This window comes from Cygnus olor, chromosome 5, assembly GCF_009769625.2.
Source record: "Cygnus olor isolate bCygOlo1 chromosome 5, bCygOlo1.pri.v2, whole genome shotgun sequence".
NCBI lineage: Eukaryota > Metazoa > Chordata > Aves > Anseriformes > Anatidae > Cygnus > Cygnus olor.
This window is the reverse complement of record NC_049173.1, coordinates 23255674-23283437: the sequence shown is the minus strand read 5'-3', so window position 1 is coordinate 23283437 and position 27764 is coordinate 23255674. Positions and strand designations below refer to the sequence as shown.

The window sequence follows — 27764 nt, the reverse complement described above, 5'->3', positions numbered from 1 at the left end:
AAGGCGGCGCTGCGGGGCCCCCAGCGGAGCCAGCGGGAGCGGGGCCGGGCCCCGGGCAGGTCAGTGCCGGGCGGGGGGCGGCCGCCGGGGGGCTGGGGGGATGCTCGGAGCCGGGGGGGGCTGAGACTTGCTGGGGACCCGCCCGTGGGACCCCTCCGGAGCGCTCCCAGGCACCCTGCGGGGTGGCTGCGGGCCGGGGGTGCTGCCGCGGGAGGTGTCCGGGCACCGGGGGTGCTGATCTGCAGCCAGCATTGGGGGGAGCACACCCAGGTGGCCTTAAGTAACGCCTGTCCCCGCCCGGGCGATGGGTGGCCGCGGCCCAGCCGGCCTCGGGGGCTTCCCTGAACCTCCGGAGCAAGTTGGGGGCACCCGCAAGGAGCGAGCCGCAGCCCCTCGGCAGCCCCTCCGAGCGCCCGTGCTGCTGGCCCCTGGTGCGATAAGATGTCATCCGCCGCTGTGTCATGCCACGGCTCCTGCTCGGTGCCCGCGTCATCCTGGCCACCCAGGCCAGTCGCCGCACCTGACGGTGACGGAGATGCTCCGTGCTAGCAGGGGAGCAGCGGCTCCCCCTCCTCTCCCCATCTCGCCCCCCAGCTTTTGACCCCAGCTGGAAGGGCTGTAGGGTCGGTCTCTGGCCGAGCTGCTGTCCCCCCGGTTCACGACCACATCCAGATTTGCCCACAGATCAAGGCCTTGCCATCCCCCGTCTCGCGTGGCCGTGGTGCTGCACCCCCCCCCCCGGGTGTAATTCAGAAACCTCCCAGACACAATGGGTGTTATCCAGGAGAAAGAGAGACCTTTGTCTGGCCGAGGGATTTTTTTTTTTCTGCATGAGCATCTTTTTCCTTTTAACCGTCTATCCGCCATCCCCAGGGCTGATCTGCATGCCTGCTTCTCCCCTTTCAGAGAGTTCACTGGGGAGAGGACGCGGAGGCAGGAGGTGAGGGGAACACCGGCTGGGCAGACGAGGTAGGAGCGAGCACCTCGCGCTGTGGCAACCTGCCCTGCCTCGCGCTGGGGTTTTACGATGCTGTGACAAGTCCGGCAGCCTGTCTGAGCGGTGGAGGGGAGGCACCCTGTGCCATTTTGGCTGCCGAAGTGGCTAGCGGTGTTTGTCCAGAGGAGAGATGGGGGAAGGTGTGGAAGAAGCAGTTGGCAGGAGGAGAGGCCCTGAGGCCGGACCGGCAGCCAGAGGGGCAGGTGTTTCCCCCTGGCCACCTGGGAAGCGGTGCCCGGGGCTGGGCGGCAGATGGAGAGGGAGGCAGGGGCAGCTCTTGCAGGAAGGATTTGTCTCCAGCAGCCTGGCAAACAGCCCTTTGCAAACAAATGAGTAATAAATAAAAGCGTGGAGGCCGCCCGACCCCTGCAGCCTCTGACTCCATAGCACATATGGGCTTTTCTGGCTTCCCTGTAAGCTTAAACCTCTGCCTGCTTGCCACGGCAGCATCTTGGCTCCTGTCTTCCTGCAAGTGCATCTGAACGCCCTTCAGCCCCCTTTTTTATTTTTTTCATGTTAACACTCAGATCCCTCTGTATCTGCTCTCCAAGGCACCCCTCCAGGTTAACCAGCACATCCCCGGTTCAGGTGCTGCGGGGGGCACACAGCACTGCTGCCCGTCAGCGCGGCCATGGTCCCTAGGCCCTCACAGGCAGACACAGTCCTTCTGCCACGTGGACTGGTGGCCCGAGGTAGAGGGAGCAGGTTTCAGAGCCGAAATCTGAAGAGTTGTAGAGGGAGGAGTGTTGCTGCCTTGAAATATTCCTCGTAGGAAATACCCCCGTCTTAACAGACTGTGATAGCTTTACCAAAGCGGCAATGAGAGGGAGAGATGTTTCTAACACCCACCAGTGAATTCAATTGATATTAAACTAATCAGTCAATCACATAAACTCTTACGAAAACATCACTGTGCTTGCTGTGAAAATGCTGACTCCTCGATGAGTCCTATAAACACCGAAGCCTTCTGCAGTCATCACTTCTGTGTCTGGTGAAACAGCTCTCCTTACCTAGTTTAATTGCTGTAAATATATTTAGCGTACTTAGGCCTAAGTTTGAAGAAAACATTGCATTGCTTATGTGCTGTGCTCGGATCGGGAACAGTTTCGCTGTGAGATGGTTTCAGGAGAAGCAGCGGAGCGTGTTTGTTCTCTCCGGGTTGGTTTCAGCGCAGCAGCTCCAGCCTCAATTTGCTTCAGCTCTTCGTTATTGCATTCAGTCCCTAAACAGCTGTAAGGCCCCCCAGCAAGGAGGTGTCTCAGCACTTCTGAAGATCCCACGTGGCATCTCCCTGCACTTTAAGGTGCCTTTTAAAAACTGCCTTGAAGTTACTGCCACTCAGGCTGGTAATTTGTTTGCGATCACCCCCTATTAGGTGGCAACAATAGCCTGAGTTTACTCACACCATTATAACAATGCGAACAGGTAGCTGTGCACTGCCGTTCCCACAGCCCAGGGCACGATTGTTGGTGGCTAATGGGTGCGACGGGGCAGGGCGGGTCCTGCACGGCTTCTCTGCAGAGGTAGGAGGAGGTGGGATGGAGAAGCCTGAGCACCCCTCGCCCATCCTGCTGCCCCCACCCAGCTTCTCCTTCCTTCTGTGGTGGTTCCTGCACCTCCTCGCTGGGTTTGGTTCCCCTGGTGGTTACCTAAGCCCGAGCCCCCGCCTGATCCTGCTTTGCCTGTCCCAGTGCGGCCCTCTCAGCGGATGGCTGTATGGGTGGAAGAGCTTCATCCATGCTAAGGGCTGCAGAGCAAACCTCTTTGGCTGAGAAATCACATTGCTAATTGAAATTACTGTAATGTTGCTCAGCCTCTGGGGAGCTTAAATGCCACTGTAAGGAAGCCTTTCAGCACCAGGGTCATTTGTGCAGCTCTCAGCACTGTCTCCACGAGAGGCTGCGGGCACCACTTAGGCCAAGGAGGAGTTTCTAAAGCTGTTCTAGTTTGATCTCAGGTAAAGATGTGTTTAAAATGGAGTACCAGAGCAAACTGGGAGCACGTGAAAGCTTTGGGTGACCTGAGTCCCCTGCATGCTTCCTCATGATTGCTCAGCATCGGTGTCTCGTTATTTGTAGATAGTTTGTGGGTGAGCTGAGAGGAGGGCAGGGTCTGAGTGAGCCAAGCTCCACTGCACCCCCAAGTGCTAAAAGGCAGGGTGTGAGAGGTGGGAAAATGTATCTTCATGTACTTCTGAGTTCCTCCTAAGAGACAGTGCAAAGGGCTCCACCGGGGCTCATTTTATTGTTAGCTGGGAGGTGGTGGTAGGAGGCAGCTGGGGCAGGAGGTGATGGAGATTGGGACAAGAAGCCCCTGGATGTGCCACGTTGGATGGTGTGGGGGAGAGCGAAATTCAGAGAAGGTAGAGGTGATGCAATTGGGGGAACCACAGTTTTAGAAGGGTATCTGGGTGGTGGTACCTCAGCTGAGGCCTGGGGACCCTATGTTGACCAATCCTCCATTGGAGGTGGCAGAGGCTGAGGTGTGGAGACGTTGTGCAAGGGCTGGCAAGCTGAGGGGGTGACTCGTGGGGCTTGGAAGTGGCTGACGGCAGGTCACAGGATACCTGGGCAGCTGGGATCCCGAGTCTTCATCCTTGAAGATATTCAAAGCCTGCTTGGACATGGCCCTGAGCAACCTGCTCTATCTGACCCTGCTTTGAGCAGGGAGGTTGGACTGGAAGGTCTCCAGAGGTGCCCTCCTGCCTCAGCACGTCTGTGATTCGGTCACCGCAGTGTGATCCCCAAGGATTCTTAATGTCTGTGGTTCTTGTGTTAGAAAATGGTGACACATGTCACTATTAGATTTCACTTCGTTCTTTATTATAAAATTGGTCCCACTATATTTCAGTGGAAAATGAAATTGTATTCAAAACGCAGAAAACAAGCATTTGAAAATGGTTCCTAGCTGGTTAAATAAAACAGCTTAAAACGTATGTGTCCATTTAAAAAAAGTTTATGAAAGCATTATTTGTATATGTAATGATTTAACAATAATGACTCCATTATAGGAACTGAATTTAATTAGAATTTAGGAGATATAAAATAGAACTGGTGATATGATCTGATCATTTCTGGCTTTTAAGAATTCAGAACTAGCAGAGGTTCTCCTCTTACACTTCATTTTTATTGGGATTGGAAAGGCAATGAGCCTCTCCCGCTTTAACTTGCAGTAATTTTCTGAACTTTGAATAAACTAATCACTGTATTAATTAATTTAAGCTTTCTTTTTTTTTTCCTTTAAAAAGGTTGCTGCTGTCAGAGCTGATTTTGGAGTTCGTCAGGTTTTAATTCCAGGTGCTTAGGCAGTGAGCATCTCTCTGGCAACAAGGACATAATGCACAAATTTCTACTTATTTTTCACAGATTAGAGTGATCTGAAGTCTTAGCATGTAGGTTGTTGTAATTTCAAGTTTTGAATTGGCTGTATTTTAATTTAAAAAGTTTTTAGCTCAGACAAAATGTGATTACTTTTATGTCAGGTATATGTTTCAAAAAGCCATGGCTCTTTTATTTGTTCTGGTTTCAAATCCTCTTTATTGCTTTTCCTTTCATATTACACTGCTACTAATCTTCTGATCAGGCAGCTTCATTGGGTTTTTCTTTGGGGAGCCTTCCGTTGAGTTTAATTTTCTTTCATCCAAGTTTTTAATTTCTTGTGTTTCCTTCCATGAAATCTCATCAAACTCTTCCTCGTTCAGAAACAGAACAAAAACAGCAACGAAGTGAATAATACTAATAAAAGCTGCGGCAGTCGTGCCGCCTCCTGAGAAAGTCACATTTTAAAGACTTTTAGGGTAGTTCAGTCATTGCAGGGAAGTCAGGGGATGAATGCTTCCACACATACGGTTAAGCCAAGTTACACAAAACTCTAGTAATGGGACTTATAATAAAAATATTGCTGAATAGTGCCATGCCATAATTGCTATGCCATGTCTTGTGAATGTACTACTATTGACTACAACTGTACTTGTGTTCCAGGGTAATCATTAGGGTTCAGGATTAATCATCCCAGCAGCTACACGTGAGAGGAATTCCTCTGACTGCCTCCCAGTTTATTCAGACAGGCCCCTGCAGCCAAATTTCTGAGGTTTCTTTCCATCCAAAATGAGGTGAATTTCTGGTCCCGGTGAAAGAAGTGTTGCTGCTGGTTTCGGCAGGGAGAGGATTTCATCGTACATGTGATGGGGCCTGGTATTTTTGGGGCAGCCTGATGGCAGGGAGCAGAAGTTTCCATATGCCCATTGCCTGCAGCCTTTAAAGGGTGGTAGGCGCTGTGAGCTGGACTTGGGGTCTGATCCTGCTCTCATTGCTCAGTGCCTGCTCCCTGAACAGGAGCCCACGCACGAAGGAAAGCTCTCTGATCCCCATGGCTCAGCTGGATCTTGAGGAGAGATCGATTGTGTCAGCAGGCTGCTATCATGCTGCCTCACCCTCAGCTATCCTGCATGCTCAGCTCAGGTTTGCTCAAGCCGGCTGCAGGCTCTTTGTGTTTGCAGGTGGGGAGATGCTTCCCAGAGTGGGGATGGCAGCACAGCATGCGCAAAGTGCCTGGTACCACCACCCCAAAGTGGGAGCTTGGGCTGGGCCAGGACACCCCAGCTACTGTGAACACCCCTTTGTATCAGCACTGCATCCCTGAGCATCTCTCCCAAAACAAATGCAGAGCCTGTCTGACCCCTGCTTGGCCTCCAATTGCCTCTGAGCTTTGCAGAAATTTGTCGTGACTGTGCCTGGGCTGCTGCTCCCTGCCTGGACCCCCAGATCTCTTTGGCTGGCTGCATTCCTGGTGCAGGTGCTGCTGAGCAGGGCGAGGGGCTGCCAGCCTTCCCCAGTGCCCGCTTTGCAAGGCGGTTCTGCCCATGGGGAAAGGCAGCCTTGTGTGGAGAAACTGCAGGCAGCTGTGCCTCCCTGCCCCTAAAACTGGCCATCTTGGTCTTCTCCCTGGTCCCAGACAGCCCAAGGGTGACTTGTCCACAGAGCCTCCCCACTGCTGGCTCTGGGCAATGCTGCACCTCCTGGCCCACGGCTTCTCTTCCTCCCGACGCCAAGTCCCTTTTCCAGCCCAGCCACTCTATGTGCCACTTCCTTCTCAGCCCAACTGGAAATAAGCCATTTCTTGTGTTTTCCTCTGTCACATCCGTTACTCCCAAGGCCCCTGTGCTGGCTGCGTGCCGCAGCTGGGCAGCGGGCATGGCCGGAGCACACATCTCGTCCCCTTCCCGCTGCCTGGGGGTGCGCTGACATTCCCATCCCAACAGCCCCCGGATCCCCCTCTGATCTCTGGTGCTCCAGGGCTGCACGGCGCCCCACGTTCCCCCTGGGTGCTGGGTGGGCACACGGCTGTGGCAATGCTGGGTGGCTGGGGGATTCCCCGGGGGAAGGGGGGCACAGCAGTGATGGGGACAAGCTGTCTTGCCGGAGCACCCGGCGCAGCGGGAGGAGGCTGGAACAGTGTGTGCCTTGCGGAGTCGCGGCTGCAGCTTGCTGGAGAGCTGCCTCCCTCCGCAGCAGCCGCTTCCCGCTCATCTCATCACCCCCGGGGGCTGCGGGAGGCTGGGGGACTGGCTCAGCCTCCTCCCTTCTCCCTGCTCGAGGACCAAATTCACTCCTGCACTGGAGGAAGGTGGCCATTTGGTGGGTCCTGCGCCCTTTCCTAAGGATGGGTCCCCAGGGGATGGAGGTGGCCTTGGGGAGCATTTTCTCTCCTTGCCCTCTCCTCCCAGGCTGCTGTGTTCACCATCAAAGGCTTCCCCTTCCCTTTGCAGCTCTATTGACCCAAACCTGTAGGCTGAGAGCTAATCCCTGCATCGCGGGCGAGGCTGCATGCGGCGACCGCGGGGCCGTCCCCGTTGTGTAACCCGCCGGGGTGCAGCCTCAGCCAAGCTGCCAGCTCCCACGCGCTCGGGGCAGCGTGATTCATCCCGGTGTCTGGTGTTACCCAAATCTGCTTGGGAGCTGGGCAGAGGTGGGAGAAAAGCCTCGGCGGGGCCAGGTTTGGCAAGCGGTGTGGCTGTGGGCTCCCGCTGCAGCCCAAATCTCACTCTTTGTTCCTGGCAGCGAGCACAGGCGATAGAAAGTGTTCTAGCTCTGCAAATGCTCTAAAATTACATCTTCTGTGAGTGTGTGTATAGTGCTGTAAGCCACTGCTCTCGGGAAGAAGCTTTTGTGCTTGCAAAGAGGTGAGCTGAGCAGGGCAGGAGGGTTTCTTTGCTCCGGGAGCAGAATCAGCTGCAGGGGACATTGCAGATGCTTGAACCTCAGGAGAAAAGCCCAGGGGGGGCAGCTGGCAGCAGCCGGTGGTGGAGGCCTCCCCGGAGGGATGAACGGGACCAGTGCGATGCTGCCCACCCGAGACCAGCCCTGTGTGGATGTGGGGTGAGGATGCTCAGGGCTGGCTGCAGGTGTTAGGGGCAGGGTGAGCCCAGGCAGTGTTGGGGGAGCTGTGACGGCTGCGCTTGGTGGCCCTGGGGGGGTGCTCCTCCGGTGCTCAGCTACAGCGAGCTGTGGTGAGATCTGGGCATTCAGGCAGGGGCTCAGTTGGCTCCCCAGCCTCCTGTTGTTGGGGACTGTGCAGCCGCAGGCACAGTCCTCGCCTGGCCTCTGCCCCGGGCAGGCTCCCTGCCCTCCCTGGTGCTGCCTGGGGCTGAGCTGGCGGCTCCAGATGGAGAGAAGTCTCTGGGCAGCAGGTGGCTTTATAAAAGGCAGCACATGAAACTCCCACTCTCCTCGCCACCTCCCACCGCTCTCCAAGCAGCCAAAGGGACCTGGGGAGGGAGGAGCTGCTCTCCTGCCTTTTCCTTTTCCGCATCTCCAGAGATCGCAGTGCTCCTGGTACCCTTCGGTGGTGAGAACAGCAGCTGTGACCTGCTGTGGGCCTGGACACAGCCACTGTCATGTCACGAGGGAGTGTTTTTCCGGAGGAGATGGCACTTTTCTCCACGCCTGCCGTGACACCCTCGTCTCTTTGAGCATGGTTACCTTGGCGGGGGAAGCAGCGATCTGCCTCCGAGTGCCCGACCTCCCACAGCGACCTTCCTGAGAGGTCTCCCTCCGCTTGTGATGCCAAACGAGAGCAGCACGTGCTGGTTTGGCTCTGCCCAAACACAACATGCTGTGGTTACCAGGTTCACAGGTGATAAATACTCGAGGAGGACCCTTTCCTGTGGCAGCTCTGTCAGCACAGCCTTGGGTTTGCTCGGTGCTTTGCACATCCCAGGTGTGGTGCGTGGAGCTGAGCATCGTTACTGGGGAAGCACAGTGTGCACAGCAGGGCATCGGGGCGTAAAGCAAACACAGGTTGTCGCTCCTTCCCGCTCACCGCTGCTCGATCACACGCACGTGGAGGAGGAGTGGGAGAAGAGCTGCTCTGCCCCTGGGGCAATGTGTCCCTGCACAGGGTTCCTGAATGCGGTGGCAACCCGCTGCTCCTGAGAGCAGGGACTCACCTGGCTCCCCAGAACAGAGCAGCGATCCTCCCCTCCTGGCGGGTCACAGAGCTGAGGTGATGGGTGTTGGTGGGACAGTTTGGGAGCGGTGGGAGAGGAGGTGACCGCCACCCAGGGGAGATACGGGGACAAGGGACATCCCTGGGACAGGGCCTGTGCCTGTTCTCTGTGACACAGCGGCCGTCCTGCTGCTGATGGGACAGAGTCTTCTGCTGAAAAATTGTGCTGTGGCCTCAGCAGAGCCTTCCTGAACCTCCCCAGGGCCTGGAGGGGCTGGAGGCTGCTGCAAATGTTGGGAGGGAAGGGAAAAGATCATTTCTTGGGGCTTTCCAGAGTGATTTCAGGAGGGACAGCAGGCAGTGTGAGACTGGCTGGTGGAGGGACACCTTGTCCCCTGGGGCTGGGGAAAGGAGCAGTTCACAGGGTGCCGGCTAGTGTGGTGCAGGCAGATGCTGCTGGTGGCAGAGGCAGCGGCACCCGTGTAGGATCCTGCCTCGACAGGAGCATTGCCAGAGGGCCGGTGCCAGCCAACACCGTCCCAGCAGCCATGCTCAGTGGGTTTCCAAAGGCAAGGGACACGGTGTGGCGGGGTGAGCTGTGCCATGCCAGCAGCATCCTTGGCTCGGAGGAGCCGCAGTGTGTGTGGCAGTGGTGGCAGGAGAGCGAGGCCCCGCTGAGGCCTGGAGAAAGGGCCGTGGAGGTACCGGACGCAGTTCCTGGTGGAGGAGAGGGCCTGGGCTGAGGGGAGGGTGACCACCAATAGGGAAACATGGACGTGCTTGGAGGTGGACCAAGGGTCCTATGGCTTGGGGGTTGTGGTAGAAACTGAGGGAGCAGAGCAGCTCCTGGGTCCCACAGTCTTTGGGACATGGAGGCCATGATCAGAAGGGGGAAAAGGGAGAGGCACTGAGGGGTACTGTGGACATGCACCGGGTTTTGGAGGGCTGTGCCTGTGTTCCCGTTCCCTCTGTGCTCATCCTGGTCAGCGCTGGATGTGGCCCGCAGCGTGTGCACTGAGCTACAGGGATGGGGAGGTCACCGTGCCCTTCGGTGCCAAAGCTGCCTCTGCCAGGCTGTGCCGAGCTCAGCACAGGGTCTGGATGAGACTTCCCAGCCCGAGGCCCCAAGTCATGCTGAGTCGGGTTTCCTGCCCTGGGCTCTGCTGGCACGTGAGGTTGGGTGCTGGAGGCGTGCCTCAGCTTCCCATCCACCAGCAGAAGTGGGTGGTCACCGTCCTGCCCAAGCAGGACACAGAGGCTGAATGAGCACAGGCATACGGAGAAACCTGGCTTAATCATCTGGGCTCTCCCAAGGCTTTGTTTTGGTGTTTTGCTACTCCAGCTTTCCATGAATACCCTAGCAAATGAATTTCCTGGCAGGGTGCTTAAAGGGAAAGACAAATTTTAAAAAAATTGCATCCACATGGAAGAAATGCTTTATTTTTAATTGGAAATCTGATTCTCTGGATTAGTGCCCACCCAACCGCAGAGGAGAAGCAGATGCTGGTGTATAAACAAAGCAATCAGGACAGCGAATATTCAAGGCAAACCTTGTGCGCTGCAAATGGTTCACAGAAATCATCCAGCAAATCACTTTGAATGGCCAATCTGATAAATCCACTGCCCATTCACAACCGCTGCAAAGAGGAGAAGCAAGGATTGCCTTTCCCTGTTATTCTGCATGTTTCCTGACCCTATTTCTCCTCTAACTCAGACCTTGATGGATTAGGCCACGTATTCTGCTTTCTGCTTCTCTGTTACTGCTTCGTTTTTCCGGCTGCAGCCCTGCCTGCTCCTGTGTTTCCTCACGTGGCTGTCACTGTCACTGCCTGGGGACAGCGCCTGCCCGGGGGGACGCCTGCTTGCGGCTGGCACATGAAGGCACTGGCCCATGCACAGCCAACGGGGACCTCTCACAGCACCCCCAGATGTGAATACACTCATCCCTCTCTGTCGTTCACAACCACATCTCCTCCGCTGCCCCGTAAAGGTCAGGAAAATCCCAGTGGCAGGAAGGTGCCCTGCCAGCGGCATAGCTGGCACTAGGGGCTGCTCTGCTCATTCTGGGGGCTTGGCTGGACCTCTTGGCGCTGTTACCAGAGTGCTGCAAAATGCTGGATTATCTCATAAATTTAGCTCAGGTGTTTTGACAGCAGCTTTAATCTGACCTACAGCGCCCAGGTGACCTCTCACTGCGTGGACCACTGCTTTTTAAGGTGTCACCTGCAGTTGCAGGGAGGTTGACCACGTCCTACAGGTCTGACTTCAGGCTGTCACTGGTGCACAGGAGCAGAAATCTCCTCTTGCCATTTTTGCTGCATGCACCGTTCCAAGGACATTTACGTGATTTACTTATTTGGTTGTTCCCAATGGTTATTTTAATGGTAGTGCTGCAGCTATGCAACTTGCCTAAGCTTGTCGAAGAACAGCACCATAAAAGGTGAGATTAGCTGCAACAAAAGGTCCAGAAAGGTACTGGTTTGGGTACCTGGGGGTGAAGGGACCAGGGAAAAGGCAGGAAAATGAGCTTGAGATCAGCTTCAGAGGAGCTGTGAGTTGCCACGAGGGCTGTGTTACAGGACTGAGCATGATGTGATGGCTCTTTTGGGCAATGGGGATGGGGGTGCCTGGAGGCTTCAGGCCTCTCCTGCTCCTGAAATTTCTCTGTGCAGGAAGATTCTGGCATTGAAAAAACAATGCTGGTTGGGGAGACAGGGACCAGCTGGGCTGGGTGGGTGAAGGTTTGCATTTAAGAGGCTTGTGGACAGGAGAACTTGGAGTGGATTGACCAGCAGCATCTCCAGGAGGAACCCATTTGCTTCTGGCCACCAGGAGCAAAATATAATCAGCTACCGGGGAAAGAGGGCAGCAGCAAGGACTTCATAGGAAAAGCCAACCTGGGCCAATTTCCATGTCAATTCCCCTCACCCGCCATCCTGTGGCAGGATGTTCCTCCTAGGAGAGTGAACATGGTGCCAAGAAACAAGCAGCAGGATCCTCCCGCTGGGTGGTGGAGTGGTGGTAATAGAGAAGGGACCCAGAGGTTGCTAGGAGTCTCCTTGATTATTTGCTGAAGGTCCAACAGCTCCCTCGGTCAGAGACACGCTCTTGGTGTTAACAAAAAGGCAATGAATTATTTAGCAGCTGAAAATGCCAGATGGTGATGGCTCTGCTGTTTACACGAGGAGGGGAGGGAGGGAGATGTGCACATGGGAAGAACAGATTGAGAGCACCCTGTAGGAAAGGGACGACCCTGGCCACAGGCCCCAGTGGCCCCCGTGGTTTCAGAGCCGGCTGACATCTCTGTTTAATTCAGAAACTGCCAGCACCGAGACCAGTTCTTAAGCTCTTCATCCCTGAGCTCTCAAGAGCTTTGGTTGAGAATCCCTTGGGAGTTCTTGGTGTCCACCTGCTTGCATTTGTCAGGCTGTCAGAGCCTTTTTTTTTTGTCAGCTCTGTGTTTGAAAACCTCTCTCTTCCTCAGTCTTTCCTTTCCCTGGATGAGAAGGTCAGAGCCAGTCAGTGTGTCAGGCCTGTACCTGTGTCAGCTCCTGCCCCAGAACCCCTTCCTACACGCTCTGCTCAGCAGAGGGATGGGGGTCTTTGGTCCCCTCAAGAGCTCTAGGAGAGGACAGTAATCTCCTCAGCTAGGAAGCTGCGTGGTCTAAGAGAGAGAGGCTGAGGCTACAGCAGCGCACATAAAACCATGTGCTATTGTAGTCTCCCATCTGTCACACTGACACATCGGAAGTAAATGTTTCCCAACAAAAGCAAATCCATGTCGAGCTCAGGAATATCCCCTTTCTGAGCTGAGACATTCTGTGTGTGCTCTTTTTGTACTCCCCAAGGACCTCTCAATCAGGTTTCCCTTGGTGTTGAAGCACAGTTGATCCTGTTTGGTTTTGATGGGAAAAAACACCATAAACACTTTGCATATCCAGGTCCCTTGAGGTGCTGGCTGGCTGTGTTTGCATCCTCCGTCGCTGCTTAAACAGACCGTGCCTCTTGTTCTTCATCTGTCCTGTCCGTGTGAACAATGAGCATCCTGCAGCAGCGATCAGCTGTGCCTGGGTGACTGCAGGGGCTGCAGCAGAGTCTCTGTTGTCTGGAATTTAGATAAAAATACAAAGCTCACAGGAGTCCATGCTAATGGGCACAAGTGGGGTTTCATGTGGCCTTTGCACAGGCTGTGGTCACAACATCACAGCTCAGCAGGTCTACAGGGCAGGGCACTCATATAACTCCTTACGCATTCCAGACAGGCCAGAAGGTGGTGTTGTCAGCAGCACAGGTCCCCAGGAACAGAAACACAGAATAACTGAGGTTGGAAGGGACCCCTTGGAGGTCAGCTCTGAAAGCCCCTGCTCAGGACAGGATTCTCCAAAATTGCGTTTGGTTCCCTTCCTAATCAGAGCCTTCAACCCTCTGGCTTTATTTACCTAAAAAGTACGAGACATACTACCTCAGGGCCTTTTTGGAAGAGACATGAGGGACCTAACTGGCTCCTGTAGGGTGGTTGTTCCCAGGGGCCCCAGGTACTGCGGCTTTGGAGAGGATCCTTTCCCCCACAGCATGGTGGTCGGAAATGTTTTGGAAGCAAGCCACAACCTTGGCCATTAATGGCCCTTAAGCGTTTCCTACCAGTGACGACTGTAGCCTGCGCTATCAGCTCCCAGGGGAAGTGGGGGAAGTCTGAAGACTTCAGGATGTCTTGGAGGGAGCGATCTTGCTCTGGTGAAAAGGCAGAAGGGAGGCCCCACAACTCTCGAATCACACAGACCGCAATGCTGAGGCCTGGAGGACATCCCACAAAGAGGAGCTCTGGCTAAGGGCAGTGAAGCAAGCAGAGCCCCAGCTGCCTGTTTGTTAACGTCGTTGTTTCTCTCATTCTCAGAAATTCAAGCAAATACTCTGGCTCCTCGTTCCTGCCTGCTGACCACACCAGGGTAGCCATGACTCAACCCAGCTTCCAGGAGTGAGGGGGAGAGGTGGAGAGAGACCTGTCTCAGGTATGATGGAGACATCCAAATAGCGTGGGGTTTAATGAGAGTGGGGAAAGGACACAAGGTAGCTGTGAGATTTGTGCAGCAACACCCTCTGCCTTCTGTCCCACAGCCCTTCCCTGGGAGGGACTGGGATTAGGAAAGCACCAAGGTCACCAGCCAGCCCTTTTCAAGCAAAAGCTGCCCCATCCTCACCCCTGCCCCTGTGTTGCAGACCGAGGCCCCGTGACGGCACCAATGGAGAGCGTGTACTCGGTGGACCCAGCGCCGGACGGTGCCGGCCCCACCTCGCTGGACGTGCTCAGCTTCCTGGACACCCTGGTGAACAGCACGGAGGAGCAATGCTTCAGCGCCCGCTCCCGCAGCACCGTCCTGCAAGGGCTGCCGTTCGGTGGCGTGCCCACCGTGCTCGCCATCAACTTCATCCTCTGGCTGGTGAGCAGGCCGTGAACAGGGTGCCGTGTTCATGGGCAACACTGCCCATGGACCTCCTGGAGAACGTGGGGTCGGGGCCGGAACGGCCTCCTTAGCCAGTAAACCCAGTTCCCCGTGTCCCAGCCTCTCAGAGGAGGCACCCCTGGGAGACCAGGAATAGCAGGTGGTGGAGGTACACTTGAGATGTGTGGGGCCATGGGGATTCACCTGTGCTGTGTTGTGTGTGCTGTCAGCCCCCGGCAGCAGCGCTGAGGTCGTGGAGCAGGAGCAGTTTGGCTTGAGGAGAGAGTTGTGTGAGAGCATGAAAACAGGAAGGAGGGAGGCGGCAAGACCCTGTGATAAAACCCTTCACCATCCCTCTTCCCTCCTCCTGCAGCTTCTCCTCCTGATCTTCTCCTGCCTTCGGAAAGCAGCTTGGGACTATGGGCGCCTGGCGCTGCTGATGGACAACGATAGGTGAGGAGGACACGAGGCCACTGTGGGTGAGACCAAGTGACAGGGCGGCCCCTGGAGGAGCCCGGAGGGTGCTGCTGTCCCCCTGGGCCAGGGGCAATGGCCTGGCAGCTTGGTCCTGGAGGGTCCAGCCTTCCCAGCCAGGGGGCAAGGGCGCCGTCTCCTGCAGGCGAGGGAATGCGCAGGCCAGCTTTGACCCCCTCCTGAAGGTTCAGAGCTGAGGCTTTGCTTAGGGGCAGCTTTTTAAGGGAAAAGAGGAGGAAATAGCGACTGTTACCCAAACAGGTTAGGCAGTGCACCTCTAGACAGGGACTGAGTTAAAGCCATGGCTGCCCAGCCCCACTGCCTACTTCTCTGGGGGCAGCTGCTCAATATGAGCATCCTTTGCCCAAAAGTCCTGACCTGGGTCCTGGACTCCATCCTAATCCCATCAGTGGTTTGTCCTAATCCAGGCAGTGATGGTGGCCAGCAGCACCTCTAATCCTCTCCTTTGCCCCCCATGTCCACAGCAGCCAAATCGCTCCCAGCACACAGAGTTCCTGTGAGTAATGACACAGGGAGTCTGGTGACAGGGCTCTTGGTGCCAGCAAGTGCCCTGTCCTGGGAAAGAAAGAGGCCTCAGAGCTGCTTTTGGGTAGCACGAAGATGCATTCCCCCCCCCCTCCTTGCCACCTCAGGACTGTGCAGAGCTGGCCAGAGGAGGGGACAGGGGAGATAAGCAGCAGTAACACATGTTCATGTCACTGAGGTGGCCCTCCCCTGGCCCATCCATCAGGCTACGTGCAGAATCCCACAAAAAAATACTGTTGCCATGGTGAAAGCAGCACCTGGACTAGGTTTCTGAGTAGGATGTGCTGCTTGAGCAGGGCTTGCCCCAGGCAACAGCACATCATCCTTTTGGCAGGCGGGTACACGCAGGGTCTCTGCGAGGCTGGGAGCAAGCCTGGCAAAAGCCCTGCTCCTGTCTCACTCTGCCAGCTTCTCCTGGGCTCGGGCTCTGGAGCCAAGCCTGGAGGTGGACAGGGGTGCTTCTGTTCACTGGGGTACCACATCTGCAGCCCCAGTGCAGGATGCATGGTGAGGGGCAGTTCCTGGGGTGCGGGTGCCGTTGTAGCATCCTGCCTCCCACCGGCTGCCCTCCTCTGTCACTTGACCTAAACACACCTTGCACTTGGGTCTGCACGGCCCCACAGCAGCCAGGCTGCTCCCCGAGGAAAAGCTCAGTGCATGGCTTCCCGTGGGTGCCCTCCCTCTCCTTTCTGCTGCCTCTCCCTGCCTCACTCCCTCCTCTCCTCTCCTCCCTCCAAAGCTTGACATCGCTTTTCTACGGGGAGCAGAGCGAGAAGGAGAAGTCCCCGTCGGAGAGCAGCCCCCTGGATGTCGACAACAAGGACGTGGTGAGCTCACAGCAGCCACAGCAGGGACAGCCCGGAGCTGCTCTTGGCATTCCTGGGTCACTTCGTCCCACTGTGGGGTGTTCCCAGGGCACTCACTGCCAGTGACACTGCACAGGCAGCCCTGAGCTGCCCCCCAGCACCTCCCTGCCAATGCCACGAGCACCAAGAGCCCCCTGCATCCTGCATCTCCCCTCTCTCCACACAAGTACATCACTGTGTTGGTGTGTCTTTTTTCCTCTCTGCGGCATTAGACACAAAACAGGTGTTGCTAGAAACAAGCACGGACCGACGCATTCTGCTGTTTGTTTCTTTCTCTCTTTGGGCAACAAAAGTTCAAGAATCGATCACTGTTGTGGCTATGAAAAAAAAATGACAGAATTTATTTAAAAAAAAAAAACAAACAAACAAAAAAAAAAAACAACTAGGCAGGGAATTCAAAGAAGCAAAATCCCTGAAGGTGGCAAGAGGACTATTTAAAGGCATGGTACTGGGTGCTCTGGGTAAATGTATATTGCTCATCAAAAATAACTGAGAAAGACCAAAAGGAAAGCCAGCATGGCTAAAGAGCAGATTAAGGGAGATTAATAGATGTAAGAAGGCACCCTTTTAAAAGTTAAGCTGTTCCCAAATGAGAAAAATCTGAACTCTGCCAAGTTAGGTGTAAAATGCGCTCAGAGGAGCGGGCAGAGGAGTTTGAGGAGACATTTGTAGAAGGCTTAAAAACAAGTACTTAAATTCTTCAGACACATCAGGAACAGGAAACGTGCCAGAGGGCTTGTGGGGCTAACAGATGTTGAAGACAGAAAACGATTGCTTGAGAAGCAGAGTGTGGCAGGAGCTCTGCGTTAAGCCTCTGTGCCTGCATTCGGTGAGGAGCAGCTTCACCCCCAGGTAAAGCTGGGGAAAGGAGAGGAGGAACAAGGTGTCAGCTCTCACAGGAGGGTGAGGGCACCCCACAGGGCTCTCCCTGAGGCCCTTTGCATTCAAGGTCATCATAAAACCCCCAGAAAGGGGGCGAGAGGAGGGGACAGAGCTGTGTGCTGTTGGACACAGCCATGACAGGGAGGACTGCAGAAAGACCTTGAGCTTGTAGTGTAGGTGAAGTGTAAAGTAACAGCTAGGGGATAAAAGGCCTGATGTTACATGTGCAGAGAGAGGGAGGGAGCTATTACACAAGATACTGGCGTTCTCCTGGGTTGCTGTATGGCAGTGCTGGCTTGGTGCTTGGTAGTGGTCCAAAAAGCATATTGCTTGGTGGGCACTGATAGCAAAGGTGCAGAGAAGGGCACTTCTGGGCTGGACATTAAAACAGCCCGGAGACTGCTTTGCAGAAATGGCCCATGTGTCCTGCTCCTCCCCAGGCACCTGCCTCTGGCCAGTGCTGCAGCCAGGCCGCTGGGCAGCCCCGGGCACTGCCTCTGCTCAGCCCGGAGCGGAGCCCCCTCAGACCCGCACCCGAGGTCCGTCTCCGTGTCCTGCTCATCCCAACTCTCTTCCCTTCCAGGGCTTCTGCTCCTGGCTCATTTCCATCTACCAGATGAAGTAAGTGTGTGCCGTCGGTGTTGGGGCTGTGTCCCAGGGAGCTGCTGCCTGCGGGTGGTGGCCCAACAGCCCTGCTAAAACATGCCCCAAGGAGAGAGGGCAGGGGCTCCCCTCTGCCTGCCCCCTGTGGCTCTGCTGACCCCAGGCTCCTGCCCCAAAGGAAAGGGCTTCAGCCTCTCCTGGTACGAGCCAGTCCTGCAACGGGATGGCAGCCTGAGGGCTGTTTGCTTCCCCCATTCCCTCTGTGCCTGAATCCCACATACCACAGGCAGGATGCCATGAGTTTATATGGGTGTTGTGGGGCTGGAGCAGCCCCATGGCGTGCCCCAGTGTCCCAGGGGCGAGAGGAGATGGTGGTTCTTGCAGCAGTGGGGAGGCACCACCAGCACTCACCCCCACCCCTCTCCCCCAGGGATGAGGAGATTCAGAGCAAGTGTGGGATCGACGCCACCACCTACCTCTCCTTCCAGCGGCACCTCCTGGTCCTGCTGATGCTGGTCTGCGTGCTGTCTGTGGCCGTCATCCTGCCCGTCAACTTCTCGGGGGACCTCCTGGGTAGGTGCACCCGAGTCTTGGGGTGGCTCGGGAGTGTGGCACAAGCACAGTGCTGGGGGGACAGGGGACAGAAGGACCCCTCTGTCATTTGTAGGGCAGAGGAAAAGGCAGCAAGCTGCAGGGTGGCAGAGCTTGCTGGGGTCCTAGGAAGATGGGAGGAGAGGAGTGAAGAGGGGCCACTGGCACTGTTTGCCCTGCAAGCACGGAGATGCGTTGTGCACTGGCTTCCCGTAACCTCCTGCTTGTCTTCTTTCCCTGCAGGACACAACCCCACCCACTTCGGCCGGACAACCATCGCCAACATCCCGACACAGTATGTGGCTCCCGTGTTAGGGAGCACCGCCCCGTGACGGGGAATGGTCTGTGTGAGCAGCAGGGCACGCATGGGAGACCGTGTGTCTGTCTGCGCTGCCCTCATCCTGAGTGCGCTGCCTGGTCTCCAGCCCTGGCAGCTGGCTCAGGGAGGCCTTGCTGGGTGGCTGGGATGGCCACGGGTGAGGTGCTGAGTACCAGGCTGGTCCCTGCGCTGCAGTGTGAGCTGATCCTGTCGTCTCCTCCTCCAGGGATCGTCTCCTGTGGCTGCACAGCATCTTCGCCCTCATCTATTTCATCCTCACCATCCTCTGCATGGCTCACCACTCCATCCATCTGGAATACAGAGAGAACGAGAAGGTGAGTGATATTCTCCCCACAGCCACCAGCCCGCCTTTCTCAGCTCAAACGGACAACTTGGAGCATGCTTTGAAGAAAGGATGGTCCAAGTACATATGGAGAGCTTTAGAAACAGCCAGGGCCTGGGCAGACAGGGAAAGATAAGGCTGTTTTTCTCCTGCTTCTGGAAAAAGCCTGGCAGCCTGGAGGCAAATCTCCACTGCTGCCTTGTCACGGAGACGGAAGCTTGGCTGCATCTGGCTGTCTGTGAGGTGGCTGTGTCCAGCTGTGTCCCCACAGCTGAGGAGCTCTGCAGTGACCCAGGCTCCAGGGCTGGCAGTCAGCACCCTCAAGCTCTCCTCTGCCTCCTGGTGGGTGGGACATCCACCAGGGGACCAAGGCTGCAGGTTCTGCGTTTCCCTCTGCCCCCACCTGAGTGCAGGATGGCGCCTGAGCCCTTTCCCTTTGCGCACATCGCCTTCCTATCTGTACCGCAGAAGATGTGGCCATGAAGCATGATCTGGTGTGAGCAGGATGCAAGATGGCCTGTGGACCCCAGCCCCATCCTCTGCCCCTTCTCCTCCCCCAGGTCGCCCGGACATTGATGGTTACCCACATCCCCAAGGAGATCACAGACCCTTCCCTTATCGTCAAGCATTTCCAGTGAGTAGCTGTGACTCGGCAGGACGTCCCTGTCCTACCTGGGCTGCCTGGAGGCTGGCCACGAGCTGCCCCAGGCCCGGGAGGAGAAGCTGTCCCTGGCCATGTCCCCCAGTGCCACTGTGTCCGTGTGCCCGCAGCGAGGCCTATCCCAGCTGTACTGTCACCAACGTCCAGTTCTGCTTCGACGTACGTAAGCTGATGAAGCTGGATGTGGAGAGGTGAGTGCGTGGGGACCCTGCAGCTCTCTGTCAGTCTGTCTGCCTGTGTGATGCAGGCAGCTCCCTGAACAACCCTCCCCTCTATCTGCTTCCTGGCAGGCGCAAGGCAATGAAGGGGAGGCTTTACTTCACCACCAAGGCACAGAAAGAGGGGAAGATCATGATCAAAACCCACCCTTGTGCCCGCATCTTCTGCTGCCGCTTCTGTGGCTTTGAGCAGGTAGGATGGTGCAGGCAGGGCTGTGAGCAGCGTGTCCCCAGTGCGGGCAGGGCTGCGGGCAGCGTGGTGGCTTGCCCGTGCCCCAGCCCTGGCTGCTCCTGCAGGTGGACGCCGAGCAGTACTACGGGGAGCTGGAGGAGAAGCTCACGGATGAGTTCAACGCCGAGCGCAACCGCATCACGCTGAAGCGGCTCGACATGGCCTTCGTCACCTTCCAGGACGAGCGGATGACGGCTGTGTGAGTGCCCGTCGGGCCTGCTGGCATGAGCACGGTCCCCAGCCTGGCGGTGGTGTGGGATGGGGCCACCACTGCTGGGGAATGCAGGGGAGCCGGGACACGTTGTTGGCTCCCCCAGCCAAATCCAGGTGACGGGTCTGTCTCCGCTGTGCCTCTGCTGCCTGCCAGGGGCTGCAGGGGGAGGCTCATGAGAAGCAGGGGGGTCCTGAGCTGTCGGTTCAGACCTGACCCCGGGCTCCCTCCTGCAGGATTTTGAAGGACTACAGCCACATCCACTGCCGCAAGCACCCCCAGCAGTCCTCTGTGACCACCGTGGTCAAGTCGCACCACTGGGGCGTGCGCTACGCCCCCGCACCCAACGATATCATCTGGTGAACCCCCGTGGTGGGAGGGACTGAGGGAGGAAAGGAGGGCAAGCAGCCAGGAAGGGGAACCTGTGCCAGTAGCTATAGGAAAGCCACCCATGCCCAGAGCTGTAGCAGAAGTCACCAGTTGTGACCGGGGTGATCACCCCAAGGGTGGCAGGGCTCAGCCAGACACGGTTCGGGGTGAGTGCCAGGCTTTGATCTTTCTGGCCTGACTCCAAAGCCTCCTCAGAGGGTGGCACAGACCCGACTGTGGTCATACACAGCCCTGGGGGCTCTGCAGTGGTGATGCAGCAGTGCGGGGAGAAGGGAGAGGGAGGGCTCAGAGCAAGGGCTGTGGGGTGGTCAGCATGGGGAGCAGGACGCAGCGCTGGAGGGCTGGGCTGGGAGACCCTAGACACATGTTTTTTTCCTCCACACCACATCCAAGTCATCTTTTCTTCTCACAGGGAGAACTTGTCGGTCCGTGGAACATCCTGGTGGCTGCGATTCATCCTCCTTAATATCTGCCTCTTCATCCTCCTTTTCTTCCTCACCACACCGGCCATCATCGTCAATACCATGGACATGTTCAATGTCACACGGCCTGTGGAGAGCCTCAAGGTAGTTCCTGGGGCCCCGTGCCAGCTTTCGTAAAGGGTCTGCATTTCAACACTTGTCCATGGCTGGGACAGAGCCCCAGCTCGGTGTGGGCCCTTGGTTATGAGCCATCAGTGAGATGGGCGTTGATGAGGGGCAAGGAGAGCTCATACCCCTGGCTGTCCTGTTCTTGTGTGTGGTTCTAGTGGCAGAGTCCTGCCCCCCTGGGCATACCTGAGCTTTGGTGCCTGTGTCCGTGGGGAAGGGCAGGTTGGTGTTCATGCAGGAGAGGGTCAGGAAGAGCTCAGGAGCTGTCAGATGCTGCCAGCAGCACATTGCCTTCCTGCTCATTGACCTGTGAGCTGGTGGGGGGGCTCTGGGTCTTGGTGCGTGCCCATGGTGCACTTGGTTGTTCCTGAGCTCTTGTCTCCTGGAACCAATGTCCCTGCTTGGGGAGGGGATGCTCCACGTGCATCTGTCCAGGGAGCTGCCTCCAGCACGGTGGAGCAGTGGCAGCGTGGGTGGGCTCAGCTTGTGCTCCCTGGAGCTGTCAGGGTCCTAAGAGGTTGTCCCCCATCTTTCCTACTGCAGAACCCCATCATCACCCAGTTCTTCCCCACGCTGCTGCTCTGGGCCTTCTCTGTCTTCCTGCCGTTCCTTGTCTACTACTCAGCCTTCTTCGAGTCGCACTGGACAAGGTAACGGGTCCCCTCGCTGCCCAGGGCTGCCCAGGGCTGCGTTGGATGGGAGGAACCTCAGTGGGACCCGCCAGGCCCAGCCTGCAGGGAGGCAGGCTGTGGTGTGGCAGACCACACAGAGCCCCATGGACATTGCCCTGGCCAAAATCCAGTTTGTACCCAAAGGAGCCATTTCCTTGCTGAACACCTTCAAACAAGTACAGGTGGAGCTGGTTTTAACATGGGTCTGAAGAAGTTTGCAGAAGGGATGGCGTGATGGTAGACTGGCTGCAGCAGGGCCCTCGCCCTGACTTGGGAGGCACATCCCAGCTCTCCATGGTGGACATGCAGATTTAGGATGCTCAGGGTCTCATAGCGGAGGAAGCATTGCCCAGTTCCTACAATTTGCTCTCTGTCTTGACCCTCTGCCAGCCCAAACCCCTGTGCCTACTCTGCTGAGTCCTTGCAGGAGCATCACCACCACCTGCCATCCTTCTCTGAAGGACAGGAGGTCCATCCCTGACTCCCACACAGTCTGGGAGAAGTTTTGCAGCACCCCAGTAGGTGCACAGCTCAAGGGCACGTGGCATCCTTGAGCTGGTTGTAGCTCCCTGGTGAAGACCTAGATCAAGCCCAGCCCTCTCTCACCCTGCTTGCTGCCTTGCCGCTGAGGAGTGCAAAGTTCTCTTTTCCCACCTTTCCCCAGGTCAAGTGAGAATCAGCTCACCATGCACAAGTGTTTCTTCTTCCTGGTGTTCATGGTCATCATCCTGCCCTCGCTGGGGCTGACCAGGTAGGGGCCAATGGGCAGCCTGGAGTCACACTGGGCTCCTCTCCTCTCTGCAAGTCAGCCCAAGTGGTTGAGGGACAGGAGCTGCTTCAGCCACCGATGACACGTGGCTGTCTCTGGGGAGGAAAATGCTCATGCTTTAGTGGTGCTGAGCTGCTCCCAGATGGACGCAGACATAAAATACCCTACAGAGGAGGTGGGGAGCTCTGCTGGGTCACAACATAGCCTGAGGTGGTGTTGGTGCCTGGCTTGGGGTGAATCCTTCAGCAGACCCCAGAAGGACCAGGTCAGGTACCGGCACAGCCCCAGCTCCAGCGAGTGTGAGCCGATCCCGGGGCAGGGCAGTGCACATGGAGGCTGGATGCTCCCCACATTGCTCTGTGTCCCCCCTTCTTTCTGAGCTTCCCCTCTGCTCCCCCCAGCTTGGACCTCTTCTTCCGCTGGCTCTTCGACACCCACTTCCTGGACGAGGCTGACATCAAGTTCCAGTGAGTACCGGGCTGCTCCCTGAAACACGGGGAGCTGCGGGGCAGAGCCTGGCACCATCCCCACTGTCCTCTCACCCTCCTTGTCCCCGGGGCAGGTGCGTTTTCCTCCCAGACAACGGCGCTTTCTTTGTCAACTACGTCGTCACCTCCAGCCTGATCGGGACGGCCATGGAGCTGCTGCGCATCCCTGGCCTCCTCGTCTACACCGCCCGCCTCTGCCTCGCCAAGTCCGAGCCCGAGCGGCTCCACATCAAGCGGGTGCGTGGTCCCGGGCACCTCCAGGCGCACACAGCTCCTGGGCATGGCAGGGACGCTTTGGGGAAGCTCAGGTTGTCCCGGTCCTGTGGGAGGTTTGTGTGGCGAGCCACCACACAAGGTGTGCTGCTGGCCCTGGCCGTATGGGGCTAACCAGGGTGAGGCAATCCTGTGCTCCTGGGGAGGCAAAGGCAGTAACAGCGCTGCTGGTTGTGCCTCAGAGCCAAGCCTACCAGTTCCAGTTTGGGCTGGAGTATGCCTGGACCTGCTGCATCTTCTCCGTCGTCATGACCTACAGCATCACCTGCCCCATCATTGTCCCCTTTGGTGAGTACGGCCCTGCTGTCCCCATCCGTGCTGAGAATGGCTTGTCCCAGCCTTCAGGAGTGATGTGGGGGCTTCCCATGGGAGGCACAGCCAACCAACGTCCCCTGTCCTCCTGCTAGGTTTGCTCTACATGCTGCTCAAGCACATGGTTGACCGGTACAACATCTACTACGTGTACATCCCCACCAAGCTGAACCAGCGCCTCCACATCGCCGCCATCAGCCAGGTCGTGGTGGCCCCCATCCTCTGCATGTTCTGGCTGCTCTTCTTCTCCGTCCTGCGCCTCGGTAGGGAGAGCTCGGGGCTGCCCCCCGCCGCTTCTCAGGGTCACCAGTCTGAAGCTCTGGGGGACGAGCTTCACTCCTGAAGGGTGATGGTGTCACGCCTGAGTTGGGCACAGCTGAAGGATAGGAAGGGGGGTGGGAAGGTGAGGGAGGTGCAGGAGATGCAGGGGTATCAGCTACTGTTTGGGGAGAGGGGGCTGTCAGAGCTCACAACACCCCCAGCATGCTCCAGCCTGGGGCTCAACATGTCCTTGGAGGCTCACATCCTGACCCTGTATCTCTCTGCCCTAGGTCCCACCCGCCCTGTCACCCTCTTCACCTTTGTGGGCCTCCTCTCCTGCATCATCTTCTCCTTCTTTGGGCTCTGCCTGAAAAAGCTGCAGCCACGGAAACCATCCAGCTACCAGGTGAGCATGGGCAGCCCTTTCCTCCTCCTGCCCTGTGCCCCCTCACTGCCCTGGGGTGTGTTTGCAGTGAGGGGGCTGAGGGTTTGGCTGCACCCAGATCAGAGCAAGGGCTCAGGTACCCGCACTTCTGGGCCATCCACATGGTAGCTCCCCATCCCTGGACACGCCAGCACTGGGTGGTGCTGTGATTAGAGACACAGGCAGCATTCCTGGCCCGCTTGGTTAAATCCTGGTTTGGTTGAGATTGGGCCTGGTCCTGCTGTGGAAGGCACCCCGCGTGGTGGCCCGCAGCCGGAGCTGCCCCAGGCTTTTCCCCTTGCCCCCGTGCGGCGGCTTCCTCCCAGCCTCCCTTCCCCAGATGTCCGATCAGTCCGAGGGCGCCTTCAACGATGCCGAGCGGAGCAGCGTCTCCTCCACCCCCAACTCCAACGTGAGTACCTCTCCCCAGCCCGATGCAGCCCCCAGCTCACTCCCAGCCCGGGGCATGCGTTCCCTTGGGCGCAGCCCCTGGTCCCTGACCGCTCCCTGTCCCCCGGGGCAGCTCTTCGTGGCCACAGTCCTGCAGGAGCCTGAGCTGAGCCTGACGCCGGCGGCCTCCCCGGCACACCAGTCCTACGGCACCATGGGCAACCACCTGGAGCCGGCAGAGGATGGGGAGGACGGGGGCCTGCAGAGCTTCGAGACGGAGCTGGAGACGGTGGAGGGCGAGTACAGGACGGGCCCCGTGCTGGAGAGCCAGCCCCGCTACCAGTGAGCAGCCCCGCTACCAGGGTGAGAGCCGAGAGCAGAGGATGTGCAGGGGGCAGGAAGGAGCCCACCTGCGGCCCCCAGCGCCTCGCACCGCCCCTGCTGCCAGCACCGACGGGTGTCCACTTTGCTGACGGACCCACGCACGGGTGATGCCGGACAGGGGGACAGCAGGACTGATGCGAGGGGGGTCCCCAGCCCATTGCAAGGCAGCGTGGCCCTGCTGTTCTGGAGCAGCTCGGCCACCCTGTACCCCTCTGTCCCTGTCTGCCTCTTCCAGCCCAGGGTGGGGAAGAGGAGGTGCAGCCCCGTGAGGTGAGGTCTCCTGAAAGACCTTACTGCAAGGAAAGGAGGGAGGCCCTGCCTGCAGCTGCATGTCCTCTCGGCCACGCCAAACCTTTGCTTGCCCACCCGCTGCTGCTGCTACCCATGACAGCTGTTTTGCTCCTTCCCGTGGCCCTGGGTGCTGGCTCCGGCCCCCAACACCACCCCCAGGGCTTCACTGATTAAAGCGGGGGCTGCTGAGATGCTCGTGTTTTGGCCTGCGTGAGTGCACGGGGCTGGAGCAGCTCCTCCTGCTCCCACGCCTGCCTGAGCACCGGCCGTCCTTCCTGGGGGCAGCATCAAAACGCACACCCCGCTCTCCCGTGGCACCAAGACCCCCATCCTGGCAGGGTTCACCCTGCCCTATGCCCTCCCTCTGCTGCTGCAACGTGCTTGTGCCCTCGGGTCTTCAGGGATGAATGTGTTTCGTGGCCATGACAGCAGCTGCCTTTTGACAGTAGCGCCCATCTTCCCACTCCTGCTGCCCGTGCTCCCCCTGGGACAGGCCAAGGGGATCTGCATGGCTCCATCCCATTGCAACAGAGACAGGGGTCCTGGCAGCACCCCCAGCTTGCCCAGGAGCCCCTGGAGCACGAATCCTGCTCTGCTGGATGTATGCACGCCTGCTCCTGCCCCAGCAGCATCCCTGGGCCTTCTGGGGTCTTGCTCAGCAGCCACAGAGGCCCCAGGGAGCAGGGGCAGGTGCTGGCCCTCAGGGTGGGCGTGCTCAGCCCCACTTAGCCCCAGGTGGTTCCCTGCTCGGGGCAGAGCCCCAGCAGGTAGGCGATGAGCAGAGCGGTGCCAGTGCCCGGGATCTCCCCACCACTGCCTCCTGGAAACGCAGAGAGGAGCCCTTGAAATCCCATCCCTTGCCATGAGTCAGCCACCTCCTGTGTTGCCGTCTGCCCAGGAGTGGGGCAGTGCCGGGGCAGTTTCTCCCCACTCTGCTGCTGTGATATGGGGCGGGGAGGGGGGGAACAAGCTGGCGCCTGTCTGTGGGTGATGCCCAGGAGCTCGCCTGGGATGTGGGAGAGCTGATTTGGGTCTTCCTTCTGCAAGGGAGACTCATGTTTGCATCGCACTGCTGAGGGGGGGGGGTGTGCCCTGTCCCCCACCACTGCCCATCCCCAGGGGTGGCACAGGGGACACGTGCAGGGGACAGCACTGCGGGGACATCCAGTGCCACTTCCCCTGCCCAGCATTACAGAAGCTGTCAGGTACGGGGGCAAAGTGCACAAATCCCTGGGGAGGGTACAGGCAGCCCAGCGGTGAGCCGTGGGCCTGAGCTCCCTGGACTGGCAGCCCCACTGACCCCTTGCCCCTGCATGCCCAGGCAGTGGCTGTGGCACCCAAAAACCACCCGGCGGGGCTCCTGGCTCCCTGCCCAGACATCCTCACCACTGCTCGTCCCGGGGCTGCCCCGGATGGCAAGATGCTGGTGGCCCCGTCTGGCGACTCGGTGGCCACTCTCCAAGGGTCAGCAGGTACCTGTGAGCAGCACCGTGTCCTGGGGAGCTCGGGCTCCGGCTGCCCTTGGCTGCCACGCTGTAGGAATGTGCCAGAGGTCTGTACCTTCTCGTTATTTATTGCTATGACCGTGCCTTGAATAAAATGACTTCACCCAGCCGCTGCCTGGTGTCATCACCCCGTGCGTCCCGCCTGGTGACAGATGCGTTGGCACCCTTGGCTCAGCCACGGAGGGGCTGGGACTGTGGTGAATAGTAGGTGCCCAGAGGAGCTGTCTGGGCTGGGAAGGATTTTTGGAGGTAAAGGGGAAGGCACAGAAGCAGTAAAGGCCCAGGGGCAGAGGAGCACCCCACAGCGTCACCTCAGAAGGGCACAGCCCTTAGCACCCGTCCCCTGCCCATCTTTGCTGGTCGCTCCCCGAGTGAGGGGCAGCCCAGGGCACCACCACCAGACAGTCCCAAAGCTGACCTGGCACAGGCTGCCCAGAGAAGCTGTGGCTGCCCCATCCCTGGAGGTGCTCAAGGCCAGGCTGGATGGGGCCTTGGGCAACCTGCTCTGGTGGGAGGTGTCCCTGCCCATGGCAGGGGGTTGGAACTGGATGGGCTTTAAGGCCCCTCCCAGCCCAAACCACTCTGTGCTTCTACGATCCTATGCCCTGTCTGCCAGTGAGCCCTGGGGAGGTGACAAAAGCCATTTTGGGCACCTTTCTCTTGGTTTCAGCAGACAGTGCTCTTCTGCTCCACTCCTCCCTGCCAAAACATTCTTCATACCCAAATTCCCTCTGGAACCATGCCCTCTGGTTTCATCAGCACAGGGAAGAGCACTGCCCTGGCCAGCCTGGCTTACAGCATGGGGCGGGAGGCGTCCATTTGTGTGAAAACTGGTCGACCCCCCCACCACCACACCCCCACCCAGAGGGCAGTCAGTTTGTAATTAGCGGCAGACTGGGCTGAACACAGGGCTGGCACCTGGCAGGAGGAGCCCTTGCTGCGAGCGAGGCCTGTCATCGCTCCCTCGGCCCTCGTGCTGGGGAAGCTCATCCCAGCCGAACGAGGCCCCACAAGCCCCGTTATCCTGCGCCTTCACTGCTCGGGCCCTGCAGACTTGATTTGAGCGGCCAGCCATGGCAGGAGGGGGATAGGACAGGACTTTGTGCCCAGGCTGCTGCCGCTCCGCTGGGCCCGCGGAGCCCGTCGCCCTGCAGGCCGCCCATCGCCCTCGGCCACGGGGCTGTGG

General features: G+C 58.0%; 1 protein-coding gene across 1 annotated transcript; it reads left to right on the top strand.

The window, feature by feature from the left end:
- Positions 1 to 26685, top strand: TMEM63C (transmembrane protein 63C). The gene is made up of 24 exons (XM_040558774.1): positions 1 to 59; positions 13338 to 13452; positions 13661 to 13881; positions 14258 to 14337; positions 15644 to 15731; positions 17236 to 17273; positions 17686 to 17828; positions 18090 to 18141; positions 18392 to 18500; positions 19069 to 19142; positions 19280 to 19360; positions 19460 to 19580; positions 19685 to 19818; positions 20067 to 20189; positions 20633 to 20786; positions 21354 to 21460; positions 22146 to 22232; positions 22652 to 22717; positions 22813 to 22975; positions 23194 to 23299; positions 23419 to 23586; positions 23875 to 23990; positions 24349 to 24420; positions 24532 to 26685. The coding sequence occupies exons 3-24, from the start codon at positions 13684 to 13686 to the stop codon at positions 24742 to 24744; spliced, it is 2493 nt and encodes an 830-aa protein (XP_040414708.1). The 5' UTR covers positions 1 to 59; positions 13338 to 13452; positions 13661 to 13683; the 3' UTR covers positions 24745 to 26685.
- Positions 26686 to 27764: the final 1079 nt, after the last annotated feature.

What these genes read in the sequence shown, in the direction of transcription:
- TMEM63C (XM_040558774.1), top strand. Translation starts at nt 13,684, where the DNA reads ATGGAGAGCGTGTACTCGGTGGACCCAGCGCCGGACGGTGCCGGCCCC. An exon ending in AATACAGAGAGAACGAGAAG is followed by an intron (nt 18,501 to 19,068) that starts GTGAGTGATATT and finishes CTCCTCCCCCAG; the next exon opens with GTCGCCCGGACATTGATGGT. An exon ending in GCTTCTGTGGCTTTGAGCAG is followed by an intron (nt 19,581 to 19,684) that starts GTAGGATGGTGC and finishes CTGCTCCTGCAG; the next exon opens with GTGGACGCCGAGCAGTACTA.